Raw genomic sequence first — 16400 nt, forward strand, 5'->3', positions numbered from 1 at the left:
TCTCCAGTTTCCAGACTCGTATCAACGGCTGCATGCGTCAGATGGCTGAGATCCTCTACCAGATCAAAGGCCCACCCAATCACAACACTGCAGAGGCAGATGCTGACAATATGTTGCGGCCCCTCATGGAGTTCCTGGATGGGAAGTAAGTTCAAACATGACACACACAGTTGCTTCTGTTGTAAGCCGCTCGCACTGTGTTCATTTATTATTTGTTACTCATGAAACGACTAATGTCATGAATTAACTGAATTATATACTTTCACTCTATGTGACCGTGTAGCTCCGACGTTAGAGGTGCTGCTTCCCAACCCAAATGATTTTTGTCTTCCCTTTTTTTTATCTGGCACTTGGTCAAAATTGACTAAATTTGGGTCAGTAAAGCACCAACACAACAATAAGTTAACTTTACCTATGAGGAGAAAACCACCTAAAACATGTGTTACATGTGGCACACAACTGTTACAATCTACCACAGCTCTGCTTAAACTTGCATGTCACTATTTGTTATTGATTGTCAATACCAGCACTATTGTATGTGTTATTGTTTTGTACACCTAACAATACATTTGTGACAGTGTAAGGTTTTTGACTGGGTCAAAGCAATCATGTAATTTAGGGAAATAAATAAACATTACCCAGGTCAAAAAAACCCTTTGGAAATGGGTAAAGATTGTATATTAACTGGATACATTTACAGTATGTAAATACTGAATTACTTATTAGAGACACTTCATCCTACATCAGGTCAGGAGTGGTGAAGGGCATTTTAATGAGGCAAACCTACAGAGCCGGAGGCTGACAAGGCTCCATAATGACCCTGCTTCGCACATATCCTAAAACCTTGTCAGTAGTATAGTTGGTGCTTGGCTGTAGAAGCTGCAGCTTTCATTTTTACCACATCTAAACTAATTTATAATTTTACAGTTCTTGAAAAACATATTGGAGCCCTCTTGAGGAGCCAATCACCAGTTGATCTGTAGCCTCACAAAGAGGATGAACTTTCCCAAGATAAATTAATGTTAAAAACTAAAGAGGACTGGATGTGGGAAGTTGGATTGGAGGTGTCAGAATGTTTTAGTGTTTAAATTGCAGTTCACTGATTTGTCCAACAACAGAGAAGCAAAGCATAGAATTTACAGAAAAAGAGTTTTGTGAAAAATGGTTTTGTCTCAACTGAGTTAAATCGTAGATTTATTAAAATTCATAGGGCTACAACAGTGTGATATTCAAAAGAAAAATATTATGGGAAAATTTTAGGAGACGTAGGTTCTGTAGTAACAGCAGACACATTCTTGTTTGATGTGTTACTGTTTGTCCGTTTTGTTTTTCTTTGTTTGTTGTATACCGATTATTATGTCATTAAGTTCACTCTTTTGTCACTTAGGTCACTAATGAAAAACAAGAAAGTAATTATGGACGGATCAGTGGAGTCTAAATGCTTGATAACTGACCGCTACAATAATTACCACTGTACAATGAAGACTGTTGGACCAAGCAGGTTTTAGCTCACATTTTCGGTGTTTGCGTGTTATCCAGTCTCAGTGTCTTTGCTGACATCTGTGAGAAGACTGTGCTGAAGAGGATCCTCAAAGATTTGTGGAAGATCGTCCTGAGCAGCCTGGAAAAGACCATCGTCCTGCCCCAGAGCAACGACAGCCTGGTAAGTACGACCCTAACCATCCCAACCCTAACTCTAAACTAAACCTCTGGAACCACAAAAACTTTATACAACTGTAGTATCCAATATTTGTGCATTTGACTCATAACAGTTCAGAATAGCACTGTAGCAGCAAGACAGAGGGTCAGTGACCTTCTACGGGGAGAGCAATGATTGGTGGTTAAGTAGGGAGTGAACCCTTCTATAGAATTTGACCTCTAACCCCTTGTTTTGTTACCTCAGAATAGCACTGTACCCTTTTATGGGTTTGACCTTTTACTTTGCAGACTCAAACCCCTCTATGGTACCTAACAGATACCTAAACATATCCTATATAAGCTATGTTTGATGAACAGAGAGACAGAGTGGCCATCGGGCTGGGTCACTCTCCAAGCTGCTGCAGAGCTTGTAATTGATGCTGAACTCTTTGATTTAATAAACTTTTATGATCAAGAACAGTGTCATGCGGGTTTCCTCTCAACACATCATCACAGCATTATTGTTCAGACACCACACGGCACCAACACCAACACCTTTGATGTGTAAAATCAGTTCCAAAAGTGAAACCAATTCTTAACCTTAACACAGCCCTTTAAAGAAGTGAGGACTAGACAACATGTCCTCTATTGCAAAACTGTCAACCCTAAGGTCCTCACAAAGACAGAAGAATAAGCGCACAAACACAAGACAATGAGAGACGGTTGTATGATGAGTAATCCATATTCCATACTTATTTCTTTTCGTCAGATATCTTTACGGTCAATACAAGTCCAGCTTTACATACTGATGAGAGTAATTAGAGGACAGTGAAGGAGAAAACACTCAGACAAAATCACAGCTATTAAAGGACAACATGTTCATAACTTTGTCATCATGATGGTTCATACTGTAATTTTATTTTGCTGGTCTATTCTGTGCACACGACATCTATTGCGCGTCTGTCTGCCCTGGGAGACGTTCCCTCCTCTTTTGCTCTCCGTGAGATTTCTTCCATTTATTCCCTGTTAAAGGGGTGATATGTAGTTTTTCAATGAAATTAATAAATCACTTTTTTACTGCCTTTTTTCCTCAATGGGCTCGAACTTCACTTAGAAATAAAGCACAACAAGCAACAGAGAAAACAGACATTCTCTGTTGCTTGGAACAGCCACTATTTCTCTTTTTATGTGAAAGAATTGCGTCGGGATGTAGCCCTGTGGGCGCTCCCGAGCCTTCTGCCAACTACAGCGATAACACTGCAGCTAACGAAATGCAGTCCACTAACACAATAAAACAACTGGCTCCCAGCACAACACAAACTCCAACATGAACTCCATGTAAGGATAAAAAAAACAACAACGTTTTATGTGCTGAAGCCCGTCAGCCCAAATAAGAATCAGAAGATGTTGGGTGAAAACAGTCAATATCAGAAGGGCTGATTGTTAGCTGATGGATAACTGACCAGTTGCTAACGTTATCCGGTGCTACTATAGTTGTAGCGTTATAGCTTTCTACATTACTTCACCAGCTAACGCGACATGTATTACTATCCTGTGTACCACCAGTATTATGTCAAAGTGCTGATTTCAGCCTGCAAGGAATAATGTAATGGTACAAAGCAAATGTGGAGCGATTTTTTTATACGAGCCCATAGTGATGAAAGGCAGGGGGGCAACTTTAGTTTCATAATGTTCAATTTAGATTTATTGTCGTTTTTCCGATACGCAGGTAAACAGCTTCCCCACCATCTCAGTCGCTGTAGCTTAAGTGACCCACATAATATACAATAATGCAACATAACGTTGCAGGAAAACAACAGTGGAAGACCCATTCACTTCAGTAACATTATTTACTGCAGTCTAACTGTTATAAATTGTGGCCACAATCTCATTTAGCTGTGTTGACATTGCTGAGCCTCTGGTGAAAGACACACAAATAGTAATGTTAGTTACTGAAAAGCAGGCAGGCGAGCTAACACCGGTATCATCATGTAACGAGCATGCATTAGTTCAAGCTCAAGCTGATAAAAATATTACTGTGACGTTGCAGTGGGAGTTTACGTGTAATAGCTGGAACATTTCTGGAGAAAAGCCACAGCTGGCATGGCAGTGTTTCTGCTTTGCTGGATCTTTGTACGAAAGCCGTTGTGTCTTGGATTATGCTCGCTCATGAGCTCGAGCACATCTGAAAATTGACTTTGAAACAGCAGCAGTTTAAAACACACACACACACACACACACACACACACACAAGTGACCAAATTCACATACAGTCATATTCACATTCAACATACATGTTTGTGTTTTTGTTGTGTGCATTACAACAGCAAAGCTCATGATTTTAGTTCCTTAAATGCACTAAGCTTGTAACTGCACTAACAGACATAAAATATGTAAATATATGATATATCTCAATAAGGTCTCTGCAAAATGATCAAAATAACTGCAAATATATGCTGTGGATATGTTGTGTTGGATTATGGTAGTTTCTCAAACCGCAGCTCCACTAAAATCAGCAGCTGTGCTCTGCTGCCACCTAGTGGTGGCTGTCAGCAGGTGTGTTTCTCTTTTGCAAAATGTTGGCTTGATCTTTACAGGAGTTTGTTCCAGTTTGATTTCTTCAGTGAATATTTTAATCATGTTGAATTACTGCATTTTGTCTGTTGTACAGATAATTGTGATGCACAAGGAAGCATGAAAATATCACACAAAAGTCTCAATATAATCCACTTCTTTCTCTCTCCTCCGCCTCTCTCTGTAGGGTGCCCAACTCCTCACAGCAGCTAAAGGTCTTTCTAATCTCAAGGTAACACACACGAAACGAGGCCTTAGTACTGTTTCCAAAAAGGACATTTGAAAGCCTGGATTTTGGTTTTCCATTGTCACCGTGTTGTTAGTTATTGAAGCCAGAAAAGAGGGTCAGAGTCTGGATTCTAGCAAACAAGCAGCAATTCCAGACACAAATGTTTTACGCCATCGTAGCATCCATAAATTGGAACTAATTATTTCAAAACTGCCACCAAAACATTCACAAGGCGAATTCAAATTAGCCATACAGAGCACAACTTCTAGCAGAAAATGTATTCGAAGAGCCTTTGGGGTGGTTTCCTGGTGATGAAGACATTTTTCAGCAGTGGTGGCTGAAGGACTGCAGCTTAAAGCATTTGTACATGGGGTTCAATCGTTATTTGGAGCTGCCTGTGAACTCAGCATGGTGGAGGTTGCATAAAGCTAGCAGTCTGAAGACTAGATAGGCTGGGTAAAATGTGGATGTAGCAAGTAAATTCTAGATGTTTTCCCTCTCTCAGCAGTGACTGAGCACTTGCATCACAAACTGTTTTTTGGAGCTGCTCACACAGTAGAAGTCTCTGAAATTTATTTCCCAATTCACTATTCAATCATGTAAAGAAAGACACTAATGATGTGTGTGTGTTTAAGTTCACAGTCAGTGTAGATGTACTGATGAGGAATCAACGGTCTGTTAAATTTATTCATGTTATTGTGGAATTATTATCCAATAACTGGATTTAAGTCAGCACAAACAGGAGACACTAAATATTAAAAACTATGCTTAATAACAAAGGATCCATGATTTTCCCTGCTTCTGTTTTGTTTTTATTTATTTATTATAAGCGTTGCTCTTATGAGGAAAATTTGTCTAATGTCAGTCTGTGAACTCCGGTTTCTGTAGGGAGGTGGTGAAGCCAAAACCTTGACGCCCAAACAGTGTATAATTATTGATGCAGGGCTGGAGACGATCAAGGTAGGTGGAGACCTGCAATTTCTCATGTCAAGCAAGAAAACAACATGGAAAATGTCAGTTGCATCTAGACTGGTCAATTTAGAGACATTTACACTATTATTTGGCTCTATAAAATATGTAAGACGATAGTAAAAAGTTTAGTAATACTTTTCTGTTTTCCATTAGTCAAAACAAACTAAGACTTTCTGCTTGTTTTTTAGATGCTGCCACCAGATTTGATATACTCCTTTATTAGAAAAATTCACATGTATTTATTGACAGAACAACAGAATCAAGCTGAAAAATGCACTTTGGATTTACTCTGGATACCTGGATATAATAATCTTTTATTATTGTTTTAAACAACAAGGAAAGAAAAATCATTGTACTTTTTTGTGTACATATTTATGACGGCGTATTAGGGTCATTGTAGGTTAAAATAAATGAAGGGAAGCCAGGGAGAGGGGAAAATATTGAGAGAAATAAAAACAGAATAAAGTATTATTTACTTGTACATACCTGTATGTACAAGTAAATCTGCTGCACAGCTGTTTTCAGTACTCATCTAAGTGACTGAAGCACATTGGCACATACTGTAAAATCCTGTTCACAATATTGCCATATAAGAACTTTGTTCTTTTCTTCACCCTGCTGCCCACTTTTCTTTCAGCAATACTTCCACGCAGGGGGAAACGGTCTGAAGAAGGCATTTGTCGAGAAAAGTCCTGAACTGGCTTCACTGCGTTACGCCCTCTCCCTCTACTCCCAGAGCACTGATGCTCTCATCAAGACTTTTGTCACCACACAACACTCCCAAGGTGATCATAGACACAGACACTGCATGTACAGTATATTGATGTTGTTCAAATTGACTAAAAGGTTTCTTAAACCTCTATGCTCTCTCCTGCCCCCCCAGTGCACGATGGGATGGGCATCAGAATCACTGGCAATGAGAAGATTCGACCTGACAGGGGTAAGTCCAGTACAATCCAAAAAAAGCGGTTTCATGGGTTCCACAGGGGACAGTTGAGCTTTTTTGAGGAGTTCCTTGAAGAAAAATACAACTCAGTGAAATCTAACATTGCCTTTCCATAGTTTTCCGTGGCAAGGCTGGGTACTCGTTCACATTTTAGCATCATTTCTTTGTGATCCCTGCTTCAGTAAAGCACATACTTCACTCTGTGTGTTGGTAGAGTGAAGTATGTAGGATTTTTAAACTACGCTGTAAATTAGATAATTGTCACTTTATCAAAAACTAACTATAAAAGTATAAGATATGGTGGTGTTTCTTTAATGTTACCTAATTTTTATCGTCATCATCACCTTCTATAGTAAAAAAAAAAGGGAATTTAAACAAGTTTGCCCAAAGCTGAAATGTAAAATAAGAAAATGGGTCACTGCAGCAGCAATAAGATCAAGATAAGATTAAGATAAAACCACTAGAGTCAGGTTTAAAGATGTTGTTCATAGTGTTAATATGTGATGAGGTGGTTGTGTTCTGCAGGCTCGGGGATAGAGAAGCCCATCGGAGAGGCCATTCTGCAGATCGACATGATGCTCGGGAAGGAGCGTAAAGTCAATGTCAGAGGTGAGACTCTATTCAAATTACACAAACATTTACAATTAAACAATGTTTCAACCTTAAAGCTCTCAACTACATTCTGACCCAAATTGAACCTTTTTCTAATCTTGTATTAAGCCTTTAAAGTGGTTTTGCATGTTTTAGCCCATGAAGTACTAGTTGTTACATCTTATATTACTGCCAACCACATGGGAATAATATGGCAATAGTGAGCAGAAATTGTTGTGGCGCAAGTGGTTGCCGTAGATTACACCAGGAACAACAAAACAAAATGCACAAGACTGTCTAACTTCAAGGTACATTTTCCAAGATCAAGGATGAACTTTGAAGCCCAACAAAATATTGAAAGCAAGTCTGGCATCTGACTCAAATTCTGCACCAAGAAAAGACATGTTTTTCTTCGTCTTTTTTTTTGTTTGTTTTTTGTTATTACAAAAGTAACAACATACAGTGACAATAACTAAATGTGGTGACCTAAAAATATCTTAAGTAAGTCTCAAGGCTTTGCAAGTTAACTTTCATACCTTACAAAAATGAACTGAAAAAGAATTTCAGCAGTGATGCCAAGTGAATGGAACTTTATAGTTTTAGACTCAAAAACAAGTAAAACCACTAATATGGTCCTTTCATAAAAGGAACCAAGGGAAGAAATATTTCCATTGTGAGGCCCTCTTAACGTTGAAACAGACAAATAGTAACAAATAATAATAACTTGATAAAAAGAATAAAAATATTAAAAAGACATATTGTTTGGTGGTCATATGACCTTACATGAGCATCAGAAAATGTATGTAGAAATATACACACATGCAACCCCAACCATGTAATTATCCATCCATCGGCACTACCATCAACACTGAATCTCTGTGTGTCTCATGTGTTCTTCCTCGCTCTCCTTCTGTTTTCCCAAATCTCTCCATCCAGTCATTGCAGCGAACGACATGAAGTGGCAGACGTCAGGGATGTTCCGGCCATTCGTTGAAGTCTCCATGGTCGGCCCCTTCCTGGCCGACAAGAAGCGCAAGTTCACCACAAAATCCAAGAACAACAGCTGGTCGGCAAAGTTCAACGAGGCTTTTCAGTTGTGAGTTTGAAAACCTCAACTCTTTCATTTACAAATAAGCAAACAGCTGAAATGTGTTGCCACGCTGCAGATTTTTAATTTCCTCTTGTGCTCTGTAGTGTCCTGGGTAAGGAGTCCCCAGACTGCTATGAGCTCCAAGTGACCGTGAAGGATTACTGCTTTGGCCGGGCGGATCGGGTGGTCGGCATGGCTGTGGTTCAGCTGCGTGACGTCGCTGACCGCAAGAGCTGCGTGTGCTGGTGTCCCCTTGGACCGCGGATTCAAACGGACGAGACAGGCATGACGGTGATGCGTATCCTGTCCCAGCGGCCTGCTGACGAGGTGGCCAAGGAGTTTGTCAAGCTGAAATCTGAAACTCGTCCTGTGGAGGAGGGCAGATGAGCAGAGACAGACTCCAGATCAGAGATTTGTTGGAAATGGTGAGAATGTGAAACTGACATGGATTAGGTCAGGGTTTAGAGTCAGGGCTCGTTCACGGCTTTGTCTGGTGTTTACGGGCACTGTCATCTTCATCCTCAGTCAACACAGACCATTAAAGCCTTTGTCTGATATTCAGCATGGAGCACATCCTTCAAAAGTAGACACGAGGAAGTTGACTATTTGTTATGGTAAGAAAGAAATGTATTTAATTCGAAACATACTTTTTGAAAAGAAGCCGCTTCTCAAAATGTTGAAAAAGTATTACATTTAACCACAATCAGCACCAATATCATTACTATGGGGGGGGCATGTGGGTTTTTAATCTCCGCTCAGTGATAGAAAAATATATAAAAATAGTTATAGTTCATCAGAGAGAAACTCTAGTCTAATGATCTGTAGCTAATTAAATCTGGATAAAATCAAATATATGTCATCTGCTGTATTCATCAAAGCTGACCTCGCAATACTAATCCACAGCTTTTTACCAAACATCCACTCACAGGAATGAATGGATTTGTGTCTGACAGTATGAAAAGATGCGAACAAGGCGTCCGTTTCAAACTGAATGGACCTGAACAGTAAATTCTGACTGCTATTAAGTGACTGTTTAATGATCATAAGTAACTATGACATGTGAAGAAAGTGAGTTGGGTGAAATAATCCCAAATTCTTATACTGTTTGAGCCTTTAAAGCCTTTTGACTGCGAACAAATATCTTGCAATCAGTACAACTGTTGATTCTGGTATCCCGCACTGTTTAAAAAAAAAGAAGATACCAGTCATTAACTAGCTAATTAATGTCACAAAAACACATTAAAATTAATAAATGTTGTACTTAGCATGACATGTTGCAGAGAGCTCAAGTTTTAAAGAAACATTTAAGCAGGTAACCAGTGAAGAAACAGTTCAAAAGAACAAAAATAAAACTTCTGGTCCTTATAAAGGGTCATGGGTTACTGGTTTTTCATTTAACATGATGGTAGAATTAATCATCAGGTGTCAAATCCTTAGATTCATGCCAAATGACACCTGTAGCACCAGATGCATCTTATAGCAAGAACAAGTCATCAGGACAAAGTAGCCAGAATGTACCAATCCAATGAGTGAATGTTATAAAACTTTTCTGGAGAGCTGACGCATGTCTACAAGATGCCACTATTGTGTGTTGCCCTTTAATGATGAACTCCTGAATATATAAAACCTTGGGAAGAAAGAAAAGATGACATACGAATGACGTCGCCTTAAAAAAAAAAATATTCTGGCTAGCTAAACTAACTAGCTCACAGTACTCAGTGGGATTCAGAGAGACTTTTAAATCATGAATGTGTTCTACAACATTGAGTAAAAAGGCACTGATTTTTTTCAGAAACAAAGAATTATGGGAATAGTGGTTAAACTATCTGACTGACCTCTGGACTGTGGCCTGTCAAGCAGCTTCTCTGCACTGAGAAGAAATGTAGAGGTTTTGAATTTAGCTCTTCTGTTTTTGCCAAGTGTCATACTGTGACTGTGAACACTGTTTACCTGTCGACCTGCTCTGAATGGAAACAAGCAGAAGTGGACAACCTGTGTTCAGGGGTTAAATAGTGTGAACACCTTTATGTAGGACCAGAAATGGAACTCTAAGATTTTCTTTTTGTCGACTTTTACAGTTTTAAATTGGATGAGACCAAAAGTCTCTGAGATGCCACAGCCTTGCCATGCATGCACATTCACTGTAACAATCATCTGTTTCTGAATACCTGATTGGTGTTTTGCATTAGGTGCACTACAAACTTGGACTTGGATGAAAAATTAAACAATGCAGGCAGGTTGTTTAACTGACTTAAATGTGACTGGGTTTGATCCAAACTCTTGTCTGTTTACTATGTGCCAAGGAACGCAAGTGTTCAGTGAGCCACGTTCAACTAGCTCTCTTCACGTATTTTGGGCTGTTTGTGGACAGATGTGGCCGTTGTAGATGTCCCACTTACTTACACATTTGCCAAAACTAGTTACACTGTGGCTCCAAACTCAAGAAGATCTGTTTGGTAGAGTTTAGATGAGATAGTCTGGAAATTAGTTTAGAGTTTTGGCTTTGGTTCTGCTGTACTAAACTGAACAAAGAGGGGGGTGTAGACAATGGCCACAACTGTAGTGACAGTTGAACTCTTGCACCCTGTTTAAAACTGTAAGTTTGTAAAAAATAAAATAAAATAAAAAGCTTATGACCAGAGCATGTAATTATTGTATACAAAGTCAGCTAGAATTGTGATTTTTTTTTTTCATGTATGTACTGTGAAATATGAAGATTGATCAAATGTATGTAAAGTAGTTAACATTATTCTAATGTGACATATGTTGAATATACTTGTAACAATATTTTGTTTATAAAATATTTATGAATCAAGGTAGTGGGCCTATCCTTTGTGTGTGTGTGTTCTTCAGAAACTTCACTATAATCCAGACATCACAGGCTCTGTCTGTTCAAGTGTCACTGAGCAATGCGCAAAACGTCTCGAGTTACGTATGTAACCCTTGTCCCCGAGAAGGGGAACGAGACACTGCGTCGGTGACGACACTATGGGAACGCCTCTGGGCGTGGCAGGGCTGAAATCATGAATGAAACTACTTCAATCCTATTGGCGTTGCTAGAACGGTAGCGTGGGACAGCGTAACTGGAGGCGTAAATAAGCACAGCGGCACACCGGACACATTAGCTCTTTGCTATGAAGCAAGGCACTCCAGGCGGGGTGAGGTGTGGCGGACCAACGCAGTGTCTCGTTCCCCTTCTCGGGGAACAAGGGTTGCATACATAACCCGAGACGTTCCCTTTCGAGGGAACTCGAACTGCGTCGGTGACGACACTATGGGAACGAGATACCCACTATTCCACTCCGAAAGCCTCCGCCTGCCCCCCAGCGTGCAGTAACCCGTAGGCACGACTAAGAGGAGAGCGCACGGGTGCCGGGTGCAGAAGGAAGGTCCAGACTGTAAAACTGGATGAAAGTGTGAGGAGTGGCCCAGCCAGCTGCCTCACACACATCCTGGAGCGAAGCCCCTGAGAGGAGGGCCCTGGAGGCCGCTATGCCTCAAGTAGAGTGCGCCCTTACGGCCATAGGTGAAGGTAACCCGCGCACCTGAGGGAAATAGGGAGGCCAGGGAAATAGTCTGAACGATCCAGTTGCTGATCGTGTGTTTGGAAGCGGGGAGCCCAGCCTTGGGGGACCTGAAACACACCAGCAACTGGTCTGCTTTCCTCCACCGGGGAGGACCTCAGAGTGTAAATACTCAGCGCTCTGACAGGGCAGAGCAGATGAAGTCTCCCGTCCTCTGCCGTCACATGAGGTGGGGGATGAAACACCTGCAGCACCGTAGACCCTGCCAACCTGGACGGAACCTTAGGGACATATCCTGGACAGGGGTGCAGGATGGCTCTGACCCTCCCCGGGGCAAAATCCAGGCATCGAGGAGAAAACGAAAGTGCCTGGAGATCCCCCACCCTCCTCAGAGAGGTGATAGCGAAAGGCCATCTTAAGGGTCAGGTGCTTGGCCTCAGCCGACTCCAGGGGTTCGAAGGGGGCCTCAGCCAGCGCTTCAAGAACCACTGCCAGGTCCCAAGTGGGAACCCTGGAACAAGTCACGGGTCTCATCCCCTGGGCTCCACGGAGGAAGCGCACGACCAGTGGAAGCCTCCCCAGAGACCCATCCCTCAGAGGGGTGTGGAACGCTGCAATGGTAGCCACATACACCTTGAGTGTGGATGGGGAAAGGACAGCAGAGAAACAGTCCGGGAGGAACTCCAGTACCATAGTCACCGGGAAGGTAACTGGGTCCACCGCCCGTTCTCTACACCAGGTGGCAAACACATTCTACTTCAGGCCGTACGTCCCTCTCGTGGACGGGGCTCTGGAGCTGAGCAGCGTCTCGACTATTCCCACCGTCAGGCCCGCCTCAAGGAACTGGGCCCCCTCAGGGGCCAGACCCACAGTCTCCACAGTGCGGGGCAAGGGTGAAAGACCTGGCCCTCCGCCTGAGAAAGGCCACGGCGGGCCCTCCAGGAACGAGATTATGTCCGAGAACCACACTCGAGCCGGCCAAAACGGGGCTACTAACAGCAGGCTGACGCCGTCCTGACGGACCCACTCCAGAACCCCCGGGAGCAGAGCAACTGGGGGAAAAGCATACAGATGCAGCCTTGGCCACGTCTGCACCATGGCACTCCCTCTCTGCACCATGGTACTCTGAGAACCACAGCGGACAGTGTGTAATCTCTCGAGACGCAAACAGGTCCGTGTCTGTTGGGCCGAACCTTTCGCACAATAACTCCACCACCTCGGGGTGGAGTCTGCATTCCCCGGGCCTCAGCCCCTGTCTCGACAGCAGGTCTGCTCCCTGATTCTGGGTCCCAGGGATATACATCGCTCTGAGAGACAGCAGTCTCTGCTGGGACCACAGGAGAATCTGATGCGCCAGTTTGCATAATGGGCGCGAGCGCAGACCCCCCCTGGTGATTCAATAGGCCACCACTGCCGTACTGTCGGTCCTGACAAGGACGTGGTGACCGTGGAGAGCGGGCAGAAAACTCCTCAGAGCTCTGAAAAACCGTCAACATTTCGAGGTCCTGACCATGTACCAAGAGAAATGATGCTCCTGCCAGGAGCCTCTCGCAAAGCGGCCGTCCATGACCGCACCCCACCCCGTGAGTGAGGCGTCTGTCGAAATAATTATTCGGCGACATGACACTCCCAACATGGGGCCCTGGGACAGGGAACGAAGTCACCTGCTCGTAACCCGTATCAGACAGAGCGGATTTCCCCTCGGGGAGAATCCCTTGGATTTTAACCACCACTGCAGGGCTCTCGTGCAGCAGGCCACACGGGATTACGCTGGACGCTGCCACCATGAGACCCAACACCCTCTGAAAGTGTTTCACAGTGATGGTGCGGCCTAGCTTCACTCTGCTCACTGAGGACAAAATGGACCTGACGCGTGCAGGAGACAGGTGGGCCCGCGTCATCGTTGAGTCCCACACCACCCCTAGGAACATAGTCCATTGGGCGGGCGTCAGCACGCTCTTCTTCGCGTTGAGCCGCAGCCCCAAATGCTGAAGGTGGGCGAGGACAACATCTCGATGCCGAACCGCTAACTCTCGAGACTGAGCCAGAACGAGCCAGTCGTCAATGTAGTTCAGTATGTGGATGCTGCATCCATGCACTTGGTGAACGTGCGAGGGGAGAGTGCTAGGTCGAACGGAAGAACCCGATACTGGTACGCCGCGCCCCCGAAGGCGAACCTCAGGAACTTCCTGTGAGAGGGACGGATGGAGATGCTTTAGAAATATGTCGTCTTGCAGATCTATCGTGACAAACCAATCCTCGGATTGGATGTGACTGACGATGGCGAGGATGGCGAGCATCTTGAACCCGAATCTCCTCAGAGATTGGTTCAGGGACCGCAGATCCTCGCAACCCTCCGTCCTTTTTGGGAACTATGAAGTACTGGCTATAGAACCCGGACTCCCTGACTGGCAAGGAAATAAGTTCTATGGCCCCCTTTTCCAGCAGAGAGCGAACTTCTTGTCCCAACACCTGGCTCGGCCCCGAGTGCACCACAGGCCAGACCACCCCGTTGAATCTGGGGGGGCGGACCCGGAACTGCAGCCTGTAGCCATGCACTACGGTGCGCAGGACCCACGGGGAAATGTTGGCAAGGTTTCGCCACGCTTCTGCAGAATCTGCCAAGGGAACCAGCCCCTTGGGGCTGGTGGCATGTGTTATGCTAGCTGGGCGCAGACTGATGACGTCAGCCCGGGTCCCGGAAGTCATCCTCCATGACGCTAAGCACATCTAACTCCTCAGAATCAGACTGTGCGAGCCGCTCTGGACTCATACCTCGAAAAGCCTCGGCAGTCCCAATGCCCTCGGAGATGTCGCGCTGGGAGCCCCATGACCGAAACCGCTGCGCCGCCTCAGCACCCTCAGGGACAGGGCCTCGCAATGGCCGCAAGCAGCCCCCTCGAGTGCTGCCTGGGCATGCAGCATCCCCAGACAAGACACACACAGGGCATGAGTGTCCCCAACCGTGATGTAGTGCGGGCATGGGAAACACACTGCCTGAACTGCTCACCAGCCATCTCCTTTGCCAGACTTCCTTCCAGGTAAGAAATTTCCTCTCATGGTTGTACTCCTTTCGTAGTCTCAAACATGCCAGAGTGCCTGCTGAATAGAAAAAAGCTAATGTGCCCGGTGTGCCGGTGTGCTTATATACGCCTCCAGTTACGCCGTCACACGCTACCGTTCTAGTAACGCCAATAGGATTGAAGTAGTTTCATTCATGATTTCAGCCCTGCCACGCCCAGAGGCGTTCCCATAGTGTCGTCACAGACGCAGTTCGAGTTCCCTCGAAGGGGAACTCCTGTTCACCTACGGTATGTTCCCAAGGCTCAGCTGTGGATATATTAATCTCCCATCAGCGTGTTTTTAATGGGCAGAACATACCTCAGACCAATCATGTACTATGAACTTGACTGCATAAAAGTAAGTAAAAACTTAATAGAAAGAAAAAATGATAAAATTATAATCCTAAATTTAACCCCACTAGACCTTTTCACAGCAGACATTTCATCTGGTCCTATTAGGAACAGTTCAGGTGTTACTAATAATATTAAAATTGGCTCTGTGACCAGTATGCGCAATACCACAAATACGCTGAAACTGAAGCAGCTAAATAGAATTCAGCCATCATTTATTTTATTACTTAAACCTGTTCTTCTCCTTCTGTGACATGTCAAAAGGCCTATCTTCGTTTGCATAGCCTAATAGGACTCAGACAGTTTTGTTTTTTTTACATTTTTGAAGAAATGTTTATTGTTTTAAGGGAACAAAAATTCCTCTAAAAACAGCATGTAGACTATGATCCTGGTCGTATTAACCTGTTAAGGTGAACCAGGTTCAAAATCTGTTTCTGGGGGCACAATTAACCCTCACAGGTTTCAGCTGCAATGTGTATCCACACTACCTGGCTGCAGATAAGCTCTGTGGGCATCTGATTAAACACTGGAACATGAAACCTGTTTCAAGCTTGTACGTTGAACGACTTGTCCGAGTATAAGGCAGAGTCAGTATATATTTTAAATCTCACCTTAAAATATACCTTTATCAGACAGCTTATCTTGATTTTTACTTGATATCTCTTTATTATTTTTATTTCATTTATTGCTAGAAGTGGATATTCCAGTCCAGTTAATATCTCTTGTTATCTAAGGAAGGTTAAAACCAAGGGCAACAGGACTGGCTGAAGATACTAGAAGACGTTTCACAAGAGGCTTCTTCAGTTAAGACATTTTACGTCTTCGAGTATCATCAACCAGTCCAGTTGCCCTTGATTTTAACCTTCCTTGGATAACTATGACCTGGATGATTGAGAACATTCACAGATGTCTTTTGCTACCTAAATGTTCCTCGTTTTATTAGAATTCTTATTTATTGATTTCAATTTGCTACCTTGTGTGACGACACTACAATGTAGGGGAGACTGTCTCAATGTGATGTGTTTGGTTTCTTTAACATTTTTTTTTCCCACCGACATCCACTCACCTACACCACTGATCTTACTGCTGTTTCTTTTGGTGTGTTAGGTAATTTACAACATTATTTACCACATCACACATGCTGTTCATTACAAACACAGGCTTTGGGTGAGAGTGAGAGTTTAAAGAAACAATCTGAGAACTGCATGTAAAGAAACGTGCAGCCACACATTCAAAAATCTAAACACAACCACAACAGAATTGTCAGCTCGCTGACACATACTGTATCTCGGTGAAACAAAGCTTTGACAGTTTAAATAAGACAGAGGCGTGGAAGAGGTGTTAATGTTATAAAGCTGCTTCATGGCAAATCTGCAACTCTAAATGGAGGAATTTAAAAAACAGATTCAGCTGGCACTTTGAG

General features: G+C 43.4%; 1 protein-coding gene across 4 annotated transcripts in view; it reads left to right on the forward strand.

The window, feature by feature from the left end:
* Positions 1 to 9798, forward strand: part of LOC123961036 (protein unc-13 homolog B-like) — a 110042-nt gene extending 100244 nt beyond the window's left edge. For all 4 annotated transcript variants that reach the window (XM_046036135.1, XM_046036136.1, XM_046036139.1 and 1 more), the window contains 9 exons: positions 8 to 145; positions 1540 to 1663; positions 4400 to 4444; positions 5330 to 5401; positions 6051 to 6198; positions 6297 to 6353; positions 6885 to 6968; positions 7887 to 8046; positions 8145 to 9798. In XM_046036135.1, coding sequence (XP_045892091.1) covers positions 8 to 145; positions 1540 to 1663; positions 4400 to 4444; positions 5330 to 5401; positions 6051 to 6198; positions 6297 to 6353; positions 6885 to 6968; positions 7887 to 8046; positions 8145 to 8427 — 1111 coding nt within the window. In that variant the 3' untranslated portion in view covers positions 8428 to 9798. The remainder of the gene's footprint in view (positions 1 to 7; positions 146 to 1539; positions 1664 to 4399; positions 4445 to 5329; positions 5402 to 6050; positions 6199 to 6296; positions 6354 to 6884; positions 6969 to 7886; positions 8047 to 8144) is intronic.
* Positions 9799 to 16400: the final 6602 nt, after the last annotated feature.

The sequence above is a fragment of the Micropterus dolomieu genome, linkage group LG21 (genome assembly GCF_021292245.1).
Source record: "Micropterus dolomieu isolate WLL.071019.BEF.003 ecotype Adirondacks linkage group LG21, ASM2129224v1, whole genome shotgun sequence".
Classification (NCBI taxonomy): Eukaryota; Metazoa; Chordata; class Actinopteri; order Centrarchiformes; family Centrarchidae; genus Micropterus; species Micropterus dolomieu.